The sequence below is a fragment of the Glycine soja genome, chromosome 8 (assembly GCF_004193775.1).
Source record: "Glycine soja cultivar W05 chromosome 8, ASM419377v2, whole genome shotgun sequence".
NCBI classification, from domain to species: Eukaryota; Viridiplantae; Streptophyta; class Magnoliopsida; order Fabales; family Fabaceae; genus Glycine; species Glycine soja.
Window position 1 is genome coordinate 23,577,122 of NC_041009.1, and position 13,995 is coordinate 23,591,116.

General features: G+C 34.5%; 2 protein-coding genes across 5 annotated transcripts; both read right to left on the bottom strand.

Moving 5' to 3' along the window:
* Positions 1–1,334: 1,334 nt before the first annotated feature.
* LOC114422829 (putative disease resistance RPP13-like protein 3) lies at positions 1,335–6,454 on the bottom strand. 4 transcript variants are annotated; one of them, XR_003668749.1, is made up of 3 exons: positions 3,689–6,453; positions 3,356–3,417; positions 1,335–2,945 (listed from the first exon to the last, which is right to left on the bottom strand). XR_003668749.1 is itself a non-coding variant. In XM_028389367.1 (2 exons), exon 1 carries the CDS (start codon positions 6,376–6,378, stop codon positions 3,694–3,696), a length of 2,685 nt encoding a protein of 894 aa, XP_028245168.1. In that variant the 5' UTR covers positions 6,379–6,453; the 3' UTR covers positions 1,339–3,417; positions 3,689–3,693. The 4 variants fall into 4 exon arrangements, 1 of the variants encoding a protein (XP_028245168.1); XR_003668750.1 differs by having other exon boundaries at positions 1,339–3,417; positions 3,689–4,007; positions 4,831–6,454; XR_003668748.1 differs by having other exon boundaries at positions 1,339–1,980; positions 2,668–3,417.
* Positions 6,455–7,358: 904 nt separating this feature from the next.
* On the bottom strand, positions 7,359–12,489 carry LOC114422830 (probable protein phosphatase 2C 33). Its single transcript, XM_028389369.1, has 6 exons — positions 12,156–12,489; positions 11,648–11,992; positions 10,312–10,689; positions 10,110–10,227; positions 8,810–9,033; positions 7,359–8,178 (listed from the first exon to the last, which is right to left on the bottom strand). The coding sequence occupies exons 1-6, from the start codon at positions 12,162–12,164 to the stop codon at positions 7,885–7,887; spliced, it is 1,368 nt and encodes a 455-aa protein (XP_028245170.1). The 5' UTR covers positions 12,165–12,489; the 3' UTR covers positions 7,359–7,884.
* Between the last annotated feature and the right edge of the window lie 1,506 nt (positions 12,490–13,995).

Below are 13,995 nucleotides of genomic sequence, written 5' to 3' on the forward strand. Positions count from 1 at the left end.
CGCTTTTGAATGGACTCTTCTGCTCTTCTCAAGACAAGTTTATTGAAATTATACATAAGTTCCATAACTTATACCAATTTTACATGATGGAGATAACAACATGATAACAAGTATTATAAATATTTCTGTTATAACAGAAAAATAAAACTAACTGCAAAACTGAATTAATTGCAGTCTGTAGTCTAACACCAATTGATTAAGCACTAATCATCTAACACAGGGAAGAAGAATGAAAAGCTTTCTATAGCGAAGATAACGATGAAGTAAGCAGAATTCTAGAGGACTACTTATCTGTGTAGGACGCAAAAAATTGTATGGGGGAAAACTATGTTTCAGAACTGGAACCAAAATCAAAAGGAAATGCAGGCAAAAGACCACAAGAAAAATAAATAAGCAAGCAAACATCAATAAGCTAAGTGAAAGCAGCTTAGAAAGCTACAAGAAAAAAACACAAAATATGGAAGAAAAAAAAAGGCATCCAATCCAAATAACATTTTCTTCACTAAATCTGAAAGCAAGATAAAATGTTGAATGGATAAAGCAAAATAAACCAACGATAAAAAAGCAAAGGGAGAAGTTGAAGACAAAAGAAAATGGTAGCCTTATGTTTCTCGGATGCATGAATTATTGATTGAACTTATATAATTATATTTTTTTTTCTTCAGATTATTGAGAAAGCTTTTGAGAGAATAATCATTTTCTTAAAAGTAAGCTAGAACAGATACGGGATATATATTTGAATACACAGTTTACTTAAATAGTTATTTAATAAACCCTATCACATAAAAGTTTGCGTTATCATTTTTAAAAAAATAAATTGCAAAAACTTACTATAAACTGTACCAATAAATTTATTAAATCTAGCTCAGTTATAAATCATTGGTAGTGAAGTGAGTAAACTACACAAAAAGTTACCTTGGCAATGGCTCCATAATCTATTTACTGATGCAAAATCTACACCTACACAAATACCATATATAATATGAAAGAAGAACTTAAACCAAATAAATTAAAATCGCATGATTAGTTACTCTGGTTGAATCCCTCGTTCACATCTTGTGTAACATAGTTCTCCTAATCCATTGTCATCGTTTGGCAATAAACTCAACCTAGACATTATGACAACAATATCCAAGAAAAAGAATGGAAGGAATGCATGCATGCCTAACTATTATGGGAGTTAGCACATCTTCCAGTAATGCGGTTATAACTATATAATGCAATTTCTCCCTTTACTCGACATGTTTGCCACACCTGACTAACTTATAAATTGTTTTCTTCTAATAAGTTTGAAACTCCATCCCTCTAGAGAATGTTATGGATTTGCAGAAAAATAGGTACCAAATATGATCAATCATACCTCAACCTCAAAATTACAATACAATTAAAAGTTTGATAGAAATACAACATACTAGTTGAGTCAACAGAAACCTGATTCAACAGCGCATAACAATAAGATTTCAGATGACATACAAACTATAAACTAAGAATCTAGAGTCGCATATTTACAAAAAGAAAAAAACTCAAAATCTACCAAATATATGGAGAAGCAAATTGAAATATATATCAAAGTCCCTCTTCCCCCTCAAATGCTGTTGAAGTAAAGCAAAATGAAAAGTATATTAGCAGAAGAACTAAAAAAATCATCAAAATTATCATCCTTTCTCTTTGACTGTTGCAGCACAATTATCCCAACCTTTTCAATAAAACAAGCTAGGCTTGGGAAGAAACATGGTTTTTCAGCTTCAATTCCAATTCCCTTCTCTCCAAATAGAGCTGGCAGCACACAGATTGGTCAATAGATGCCTCTGATATCAAATTGTCTGTGGTGTACAACACACTTATCAACTTTACAAAAAGGTTATTTGTCCTCCATCATTCAACAGCTGACTAAATCAGTGCTTGAGAAGCAGCAGAGCGTGCAGCAGATACTACAATGTCCACAAGCACAACATTTTTGTTTGATGAAATATCCCAAATCTATAGAATTGCATTTAAGTCAGTGATTTTTCTGACCAACTTTTCTGCAGGGTTCAGCACATTCTATTAAAATGCACTCTTTTCCTTTTTATAAAAAGTTGGTGTAATTTCATCCATCTGTCCAAGTATATCTCATCAGCAAATTATTTTTCCATAACTTAGTTAAGTGCAAAAATGTAGGCAGATAATATGTACGAAAATAGTCAAATTTTTGTGTTGCAAGACAACTCAGGAGAATATATACATTGATGTAAAGGACAAGCTTTTTCAAAATGCTAACAATCCACAAATTCCAGTTTAGAAGAGGGTAGTTAGAATATGCAAGTCTGTATATAGATATGGGTCTGAGATACAACTAGATCAAAATATGCATCAATACCACTTTTGATAAGAGTAAGTTTGTGTTTATTTATTTTAGTGGTTAAGTCAAACAATAATTGGTAAATTTTATCAACGAGTTTAAAGTGAAAAGTTGTTAGCAAGTCAATTTAAATGTAGTAATATGGAACAAAATTCAATTATTTCAACTTACTCAAACGTAATGCAAGCAGCAGTATGAATAAAATCTAGAGTCAATTGCATTCTAGAATTGGTTAACCATAATTATGATCTTGATATGAATCAATTTTTACTAATTTGTAGATTATAGATAGTATGTCATAAGAAAAAGGAACCTTAAGGAACTACCCCATCTGTTGCTAATACAACAAATTCGTCCTTTCCAGTAAGGTGGTGACGTGAGACATCTGGAACAGCAATTAACCCAAAGTCCTTCAGGCAAAAATGTCCAAAAGCCCATACCAAAGCAACAGCAGAGAAATCAGAGTTAAGAAACCAAACTTGAGCCACGACAGGTTCATTCTGAAGGAAAAAAACCTTCCTTAACAAAGCTTGATCCTCTTTTCTTCCCGAGTGAAATCAAATGCAGATGACACATCAATACCCAAATAGACAAGCAATGCTGACTGATGTATGGAACCAAATTCAAAGTTACATATTTTTAAATAATACCAATGAAAATATGGTTTCACCAATCCAGAATATACTTTTTCACAAAAGTCAAGTTGCTCTAAAACTAAAAGAAAACCAAAGAAATATATTAGATAAAACGAAAGAGAAAAAGTCATCAAAGTACTGTAACAGATAAAAAAACAACAAAACAAAGAAAGTTTAGGTTTCAACAAGACTTAAACCATACTTGAAACCAGTTGTTACAGAACATATCTTCATAAAAATATGGACATTAACTCCTTAAAGTAGAGGGAAGCCACTGTGGTCTCTCAAAGAATGAAATAAAATAAAAAACTAAGCACAAGAGGAAAGTCCAACCCAAAAGACTAGTCTATTAGATGGGAGAGCCTAGTGGCTTAAGTACCATATGGAGCTTCTTATTCAATCCAATGTGGGGCTCCTAACGATATTCTTTAGTGAATGATCCTGCAAACAAACAAAATGATGCATGTGAATCCAGGTCTCAAATGCTAAGTAAATCAAAATATCTTGCAATCTAGGTAAAGAAGGAGGCAGAGGAATCACAGATCATTTCATGAAAGCAAGAAAATAAAAGCCTACTACAATCAACATGTAAATGAAGTAACATTGGAGTCAAATTGATAGCACATCAATAGAACAATCAGGGACAAAAGACAAAGAAATTAGGCAATAACTAAGATTATAAATGGAAATTTAGTGTGTATGAGAAGCATGCCTGTTTCAGGCATCAACTGATACAGAATGTGTCAGTGCATTCTGATCTGATTGACCATTTGGAGGAGCATTAGAGATTATGAGCTTACAGCCATTCTTTAATTTCACATTTTGAAGTCTGTTTGCCAATCTTTCAGAAGGCCACAAAACATGCACTTTTCGTAAGGTAGTCAAGGACCATACTTCTTCAGGAAGATCATTCAAGTATTCACAGCCTTCAATGAGCAGATGTTGAAGATGTGGCATTGCACTTTTGTCCAATCTCCAGCTTCTGAGTTTCATTCCCCTCATCTGAAATACTTGAAGCTGTGGGAACTCTCCTGCACCAACATTAAGGTCGAACAACACGTCAGAGCATTGCCTTCCCATTTTCAAAATTTGTAGGTTGGTTAGCCATCCTAAAGTACTCATCAAAGAGAAGTCACTGCCGACATGTATTTGTTTCCAGGTTATCTTGGTGAGATGTGATGGAAAGGCATTTTTGTCAGGTGGAAGTTCTAGAAAGTCAATTATTTTTAGGCTATGGAGATTGCATAGGTGGTGTAGACTTGGTAACCTTACAGTTGGTAATTGTTCGTGAGAAGGACGATGAAATGGATAGTGCAAAACTAATTTTCTCAACCTGGGAAATATGTCATTGACATACATGTCCTTGTTCATCATGGACACCATTTGTCGATCAAAAGCCCTTAACCACAGAGTTTGAAGATTCACCTTTCTTTCTCTAGCTACTTCTGGCAATTTTGCACCCCCTCTCAAATAAAGATGCCTCAGTTGCTTCAACTTCCAAATTTCACTGGAGACAGTCTCTTTGTATCTTACATCTAGCGTTTCTAAATTCCTAAGGTTGCCTATAGAAGCTGGAATGTGGCTGACACCTGTGTCTATTCTCAAATACCTTAGATGGATCATCGTCTTAAAAGTACTATGCAGTGAGTAATTCATTGCTCCTTTGGATTTTGAATACAGCACACGAGCATTCTTGATGCTCTTTGGAATGCCACGTGTGTGCATAATTTCAGAAAAGAAGAACAAGGAACGAGTGTATGATTGATTAAATTTTTTTGTACAGATATTAGGCCGTGCTTTGCATTGCAAGGACAATCTACGAGGATTGCTCAAGGATAGAGTATCAATGTTTACCTCCGTGCAAACCTCCAAAAACTTACTGGATTTGCTCTCTGATATGCAGAGGTCACGAAGAAGATCGTGAATCCGACATGTCTTGACACCACCATCACTCCTCCTACTCGCCACTTGCACCAGGCTGCGATCCACCAGCTCATCCAAGTAGTAGTCACCAACATCTTCTATCTCTGCTGTACTCAGGATTCCAGGTTTTTGTGGATGTATGAACCCTTCAGCTGTCCATAGTTGGATCAATTGCCTTGCACTGATCTCATAGTCTTCGGGATAGATTCCAAAATACAGAAAGCATGGCTTTAATCTTTGAGGCAAGCTGTCATAGCTCAGCTTCAGTATATCCATCACTTGAGTCTTTTCTTGTGTAAGATGCCAACTCACTTCCTTGATTCTCTTCCACTCTCTTTCTGATTTCTCCTTCCTGGCAACAAGTCCTGCCAAAACAACTATGGCAAGTGGTAAACCTCCACAAATTTCAACAATGGATCTACCCAGAGGCTGTAGATTAGAAGGACATTCTTCACCTCGAAACACCTTCTTAGAGAACAGTTCCCAACTTTCGCCTTTATTAAGGAAGGGAAGGTAGTAGGGAGACTTTGTTCCTATATAGTATGCCACCTCCTTGTCGCGACTTGTTATTAGTATTCTGCTACCTCTTTGGTCATCTGGAAAGGCGCCTTTAACCTCATCCCATACTTGTGTTTCCCAGATGTCATCAAGCACTACCAGGTACTTTTTCCCCTTCAACCATTCTGCTACCTTCTTCTTCAATTCTTCCTCACTTATATCTTCGCCTCCTCCATCCATTCTTTTCTTGAACAAATCATTATATTCATCCGTGGACAGCAAACACTTGAGAAGGCTCAGCAAAAGCTCTCTAGCTCTATAATCATTGGACACATAACCCCATGCACGACAAGTAAACAATTCACTCACCTGATTGTTGTTATAGATCTTTCTGGCAAGAGTGGTCTTACCCAACCCTCCCATTCCAATTATGGAAACAACTTTACGACATGAATCACTTTCCATGGTGAGTTGCTTAATTACCACACTTGAGTCATGCACTAAGCCCACTACATCTTCTTCCTCCACATCTCTCCTTCTCTTGCGGAGTGTTTCAGCTTCTTCTTCTTCGCTTTTGTATTCACTTTCTCTGATGCCATACCTCTCCTTGTTCTTGTAAATCTCATCAATACAGATCTTGATTTTTTCTATCTCGGCGTCGACTTTGTGCAGCACCATGAACCGTTCTTTGAAGTGGAATAACATGCTCAGTGTGTTTCTGGTTCTGTGTTTGGTGATGTTGGCAATGTAAGTGTCAACCACATCCTCAGCTTTGTAGGCAACATCTCTTATTTGGCTCACCACTTCTTTCACAACTTTGTCGTTGGACTTCCCCTCAGAGCTCTTGAGGAAGATGTCTATAAACTTGAGCTCATTGCACAGCGAACTGATTTTGTCCTCCACGCCAGAAAACAGTTTTAGTTCATCCTCAAGAAGCCGTGACAAGTTCTGCAGCAGAAAGGCAACAACACCATCTGCCATTTTTGTGAAACAGAATACACAGAAAGATTGAAATAATTTATCATAAACAATACGCGTCACAAACTGCAAGTGGCAAGGAAGTTATCACAAACATTATTAATTGCGGTGTGGTGTAGCAGTCAATACGTGTGGACGGACATTTTTAAATTTGGTTTGACTTTGATTTTTTCTTTTTACGTTAATGTAAGAGAATGGGTGTCTTTTAATATGCTAAGGTTGTTAAATATTGCATGATGAACTTGAACTTTGAAGTGATTTTTTGCGAGTGAAGCAAATGAATAGTCGCCAGATACTAGCTGCGTTAATAACGGGGATCAAAACTTAATTTATGCGTGTGTACAGAAATTAAAACTTATAATTTTTTTTTCGTATATGAAAAAATTATAAAGACAACCATGAGGGCCAAAATATCAATCAAACCTAATTATTTTAATCTTGTTTACTAAATTAGTACGGAGAATAAATCCAGTTTGCATTGACAGAACTTGACTCCAACTCCACTTCCTGTCACGTTTATTTTTTGAAGTCCGGTGTTCCATGTCAAGTTTTATCATGAAGTGAATAAATTCCTACACTAGTCTTTAACTTGTAAACATTAGTCTATTTAATTCCTAATTTTCTAGAATCCTCATTAAAAACTATAGTAACTAACACTTAACAATTTCGGGAACTGAATTCCAAATTTATTTTGGCATGTTACTATCCTTAATTCCCTCATACCTTCGTGGGTTAATTAGTACTCTGTACACCTTCCGAACAGCACACTTAGATTAAAAATTGTTTCTTTTAACAAGGTCGAAGCAGACTCCTTCCCTCGGATGACATTGTTATCGCTGTACCCAAAAATAAATAAGTTTTTTTTTTAAAATAACTTATCCTTGTTAAAATTAAGTTAAAATCATGAAATAATATAAATTAAATCAAAAGGTAAATACAGTTTTACTGGTATACCTTAAAGACAAATTTCCTTCAGAGTAAGATTTCCACACAAAACCCACAATAGGATCACACAGACAACAATATCATTAATCTCTGACAGCAACACAACATGGAGGTACAAAAACCTGACTCAGGTCCATAAGAAATAAATCCAATTCTTTTCAGTTTTCACTACTGACTAAATTGGAAACTATAACCTAAGAATGATGCAAATGAAAAACGGCAGATTTCAGAACAGACTATATAATATGAATCTAGAGACTTGGATCTACAAAAACTCCAAATCTACCAAATATACAGAGAAGGAAAATGACCTCCAGCAACAAAAAAAAAAAGCCCGGTACCCCTTTTCCTCCAGATAAGAAATATATATTACGCGCCCCCCCCCCCCCTCAAATGCTGTCGAAGGAAATGGAAGATAAATAATGAAAAGAATATTGGCAGAAAACTACCGAAAAATCATCAAAATAATGATCCTTTCTCTGTTGACTGTTGTTGCAGCACAATTTACCCAACCTTCTCGATAAAACCAGCAAGGCTTGGGAGAGACATGGTACAAAACTTGAGCTATTGCTGCTGTTTTTCAGCTTCCATTCCAACTCCCTTTTCACCAAGTAAAGATAACTTCTCAGATTGGTCAATAGATGCCTCCGGTATCAACTTGTCTTTGGTATCTGTTGACTTGAAATCTGAATCAGAATCAAAGAAGAGGCATACGGCAGCACAATCATCAACCTTACAAAAAGGAAATTTTGTCTTCCATGCCTGAACAGCTGACTCAACCAGTGCTCTAGCAGCACTAGACCGTGGAGCAGGTGCTACAATGTCCACAACTTCTTCATTTGATAAAACATCCCAAATCTGCCCACAAGAATCAAACAGTTTACAAAAATTCAAATATTTCCGTCTAATCCAGTATATCATCACAGCAAATTATATTCCATATAACATAGTTAGGTGACAAAAACTGCAAGTTACATATTTTATGTTGCAAGACAATTCGGAGAATATAAAATTTCAAGTTACAACATAATATGGACCACAAGAGAAAAATTAGAGTTACAACTTCAAAGGAGAGAGGAAGGAAAACAGTAAATTGCTGACATAAAGAACAAGTTTTTCCAAAAGCTCAACAATTTACAAATTCCAGTTTGAAAGAGGGTAGGAATAACGTGCATATATGTGTATATAAACATGGGTTTGAGATACAACTTGATAAAAAAATATGTATTGATACAGCTTTTGAGTTTGGATATTAAGTTTGTGTTCATCATCTACATTACTAACTCAAATAGTAATAAGTTATAAGTTTTACATGATAAGTGGTTAGCTTAAACAATAAGAGGCCAATTTAAATACAGTGAACTTAGAACCAAATTTGGTTATTTCAACTGTTGCAAGTGGCAGTTCAAATACTATTTAAGGTCAATTTCAACATATGTCAATCATAAAAGACAGTATATCATAAGAAAAGAGTCCCATAAGGCCTTACCCCATCTGTTGCTAACACGACAAATTCATCCTTCTCGGTAAGACGGTGATATGAGATATCTGGAACAGCAATCAATCCAAAGTCCTTAAGGCAAAAATCTCCAAATGCCCGAGCCATAGCAAGACCAGGGAAATCAGAGTTAGGCAGCCAAACTCGAGCCACCTCAGGTTCATTCTGAAGGGAAAAAACCCTTCCTCTACGAAGCCTGATCCTCTCTTCTTCCCCTAAGTGAAAACAAGTTTTACATCACACATCCATACCCATATAGATATGCCACACTGACTCATGTATCAAAAGTCAAAACAAATGCCAAGTCACAGCATTTATTAAATCATACAACGAAAATATTCACCAATCCTGAATCAAAAGTCAAGTTGTTCTAAAAGGGAACCAAAGATATATATTGGATAAAACAAAAGAGAAAAGGCATTGAAGTTAGATATAATAAATCAAAGAAAAAAATAAGGTTTCAGCTAGAGGGCATTTGTATTTCTTTATTAAAAAATAGATATTATCTCCATAAAGCAGAGGGAAGCCTATTTAAATCTCCCAAAAACACAGGTAAAATGAAAACAGAAAAGAAAAGATGTAAATGATAAACACTGCAGAACTTTCCTCCCCAAGAAAGATGTAGATGTTTGATAGTTTATTTTGATATACTCAGGTGGCTAATGTACTGAAAAGTGGTGTATAACAAATGTTCAATTTGTTTAGTTTCATTTTAACACGAGTTATGCTAAAACTAAGGGTCCATTTGTTTCCTTTTACGGAAAGTGTTTTCTGTTTTTAAAAAATTAAAAAACCTGTTTGATAAGGGTAATTATTTAAGCTGTTTCCAAAACTAATACCTCTTTTCAGTTTTTAATTTTAAAAAAAAAACATTTCTTCTCACATCTTCTTTTCCCCACTCCTACTCTCTAAAAATTAGATTTTGAAAATTGTTTTAAAAAATAGTTTTTAGAAACTGAAAAAACAGAAACACAATCAGTCACACCCTAAATCATTAAATATAAATGTCCTCTCGTAGTTATCAAGGAAAGCCCAAGGTTTTGAAATGCTACTACAACACATTCATTACTTACCCTTCTAGATTTCCATAAATGACAAGTCCATTTATCTAAATCAGACAAGCACTGGCACTCACATCATAATTATAAAGCTGGCATTATTGATTCAATATTTCAAGGGAAATAATATAAGGAGATGGAGTTCTTCAACTTGTCAAGTTCATTCAGAACATACACATGTTGGGGGGGGGGGGGGGGGGGGGGGGGGGGGGGGGAGAGAGAAAGAGAGGTACTTGGAAGATTTGGCTTAAGGTCAACAGTCAACTGAACAGCAATAAGAGAATCATCATGATCTCGGGTACCCAGTACAGCTCTCGAGTCCCCAAGATTTCCAATAACAAGGTCCAGCCCCTAAAAGAACATAAGTAAACCACATGCAAAAAAAAAAAAAAAAGAAATCATCAAGAGAACATTACATTGTAATTTATATCTTACTTGCTTGACCAAGGTAACTGCTGTAGTCCCACTACAAAAGCAGTCAATATCAGGATGAAGTTTCAGTTCTTTGTCCATAATCTTACAAGCCTTCAAAAAAGATTCTCGTAATGTCAAAATAGTATCTGTTTCTTCATGTTCATGATCAATGGGACTAGTTTTCTCATCCACCAGTCTAAATCCATTCCCTTCAGATTTATAACTTCCTGTGGCACTGCTATGATCACTGAGTCTGTCTCTATTTTTATGATGCAAATCCCATTGGGCATTAAGCTTTAAAGGAAAAGAATCCCTAACTTTCTTTGCAACTCTGTGGCCATAAGGTCCATGACCATCAAAAACACCACAAAAAATGGTGTCTTCCTTTGAACAAAAGTTCTGCACAAGGAAAATACACAAAGTTTTGTGCACATTATTAACATCTATATCATTAGTCTTAGTGCAAACTGAAACAACAAAACTGTGAGTAGACATCTGAAGACTCAAACTGTAAGAGAAAGATAATAAAGAAACTATAAACAATGGGTTAGGTTTAACTCAACCCCAAAAGTTAACTCAAGGAGAGAAGATTTTTCAAGTTTTATAAGGAGTATTTTGGCTGATGTAGAACATCTTAACAAAAACTATTATTTTGTAAAATTGATGTATCTCATTCAAACTATGCTGAAGTGGGAAGAGATGGAGAACACAATGATCTATTAGACTATTAGAAAGCAATGGAGGGAGGATGTTATTTATATTTTATACTGCATTGGCAGCATGACAAGGAACTACTAACAACCTAAGAAGATTGAGAAGAGTATTTGGAAAAGAAATGAACAGAGGTAAAGGTACTACTAACAATGGAGGGAGGATGTTATTTATATTTTATACTGCATTGGCAGCATGAAAAGGCACTACTAACAACCTAAGAAGATTGAGAAGAGTATTTGGAAAAGAAATGAACAGAGGTAAAGGTAAGACAAAGTTAATAACATACTCCTTACGTCAAGGCTCCACATATCAGTTCATATTTATTCCAAATACACAAAAACAATGATTTTTTTAAGCACTAAATCATGTACACTTGGTCTAAGCATAATGATAAGCTAAATAATGACATAACTAACCCATTCAATGATTCTTTAAAAAACTTATAACAAAAGCAGAACACCTACTTAACTTTGATTCCCTTTCAAATATAGAACTTTTTAACTTCCAAAAAGGAGAAAAATAGACGCGCCTTCATTTCTATTACTGCAAACCGCATAATGTGAATACAATTATACAAATGCAATGTAAAAGACATAAATATCCCGAAACAACATCAATGGATGCTGAGAGAGAAGGGGCTAACCTCCCAAACAAGCATAGCATCTTGGTTGATCCCTTTTCTTCCTTGCTTGCAATACATGGATGCAACCTCGCTTGAACCATTCAAGAACATCCTCCCAGGCACTTTGAAATCAAACGAAGAGGAACCCCTCAACCTTCTTCTCTTTCCACCATCCATGTTGGATTCAGGCGAATAAGGAAGAAGAGGAGGTGAATTACCACCAGCTCCAACCTCTGAGATACACGATCCCATTCCCAATGCCCTCACAATGTTCAGAAAACACTCAAAACCCGCCAAACACTCAGAATCAGAATCTCTCGGCTCCCCAACCAGATCCGTCCCATACCGGTTCAGGACCTCCACCGCCTGCCACAATCATCATCACCATAACCATGATCATGATCATGATCAAACATCATCATTATAATCATTTCAGAAATCACAAATCATGGCACTAGACATTCAGATTCAGAAACTAACACAATCAAATGCGAAAAAGATAAAAAAAAAAAACAATTAAAAATGGAACCTGAGTCATGATTGCAATGAAATACGATACGATCGAATCCCGCAAAAATCCAAGAGCGTATCAGCTTGTCGAAAAGCGCGTGAATCAGAAGTCAAAAACGTAAAAATCAAACCGAATCAAGATTCTCGATCCAGCGCTTTGTCCTTCGGTTCCTTGAGAATCGCACGCGAAAACTGAGAAGCGAATCGACAAATTAAGGAACAATTTCGGTTTGAAGAAATGAACGAGGCAGTGCTACTGTCACGAGCGGGTGCGTCACCAGCAAGTGGTGGCTTTGAAGCAATGGCTGTGACAATAGATTTTGTTCCTCGCCACGCAAAAATAAAGAATTTTATACTGATTGAAAGGATGGATGAGAACGACAACGTGTAATGGCAGAGTGATAAATAAAAATAACAGGCGGCTTGGACGGTGCGGATGATTGGATTTCCAGGGAGTGAATGGATAGGATTATGGAATGACAAAAGAAAATAATCATTGTCTCCTTAACACAAAAATAAGCTGCATTCATCCCTTCATATTGCTATAAGATTTAATTAACTAATTTATAAAATTAATAAATAGTTAATTTAATTTACAATAATGAATTTATATAATTTTTCAAAAATAAAAATACTAATCAGCATTTTTGGAATTTTAATTAATTAAAGGACTAAAAAAAATATTCAGATACAAAAAATTATGTTATTTGTGACTTATTTTATACTCATATGATATTTATAATACATATTTTCTTATTTTAGTTTCTTAATGATGTCTCCAAAAATATCAATTAGCAAGACTCTTTAAAAAAATATTATTATCATTATTGTTTCTCTTTTTGTTTTACATGGACGTGAAAAAAAAAATAACTTTAAAAAGTTTAATCTCATAAATAGAAATAGTATAATTTTATATTTATTTTTCTATTTTTTTTAGTTTAGGTGGCTTTAAGCTTTTTGACCCTGTTAAAGTAACTCGAGCGTGATTAAATTTATTCAGTTTAGAGTATAGTTTTTATTATTTAATTTTAGAATAAACAATCCATTCAGACCGATCAATATTTATTGGTTTAAAATCTCAAATTCAAAATCACTTATAAAGTCAGAACAACTCTTTGTTAATAGATCTGCAGTGATAGTTTTTTTCAACTTAATATTTATTGTCAGATACGTCTCGTATAAAATATTTTACTGAATAATTTAAATGCATTTTTATCAGAAAATTTACACAAAATCGTTAAATAATTAAAATTATGTCAAAAAATATATAAAAGGATATACTCCACCTAATATGACAGATGAAATTCACGTACTTATCATAATTTCGGTTCGAATACGGTTTTAAATTTCGTAAATTACCAAAATTACGTAACCCTACTTTAATGACTAAATTCAATGTTATTAATTGTTTGTTTATCATTATTTGATCTATTCTTCTCTGTTGGACGCCGGTGGTTCAAAGAACGGTCAAATCTATTAAAGACGGAAAATAATGTTTTTAAGTACTAGTACATTGATTTGAGTTTAATGTCCATTTACCTGTATGAGGGAAAGTTTATTATTAAGAGTTAAGATGTGTTACACTTATTTTAAGCATTTTTTTCATTTTAAGGGAGAGATTGGTTTTCAAGAAGAGATTAAAGTACTAGTGTCTAATTCAACTTATTCCTAATTTTTCTTTTTTCTTTAAAATGTTAGGTTAATTATAATTGTAGGATTTTTTTTTTAAAAAAAAGAAACTTATTTTTTACATAAAAAGGAAAAAATAAATTTTAAAATAAGTTGTATATATTAATTCCTTTCTATTTTCATATTGAACAAATTGGTAATGGTGTGGCCTGAACAAAGAAACATTTTTT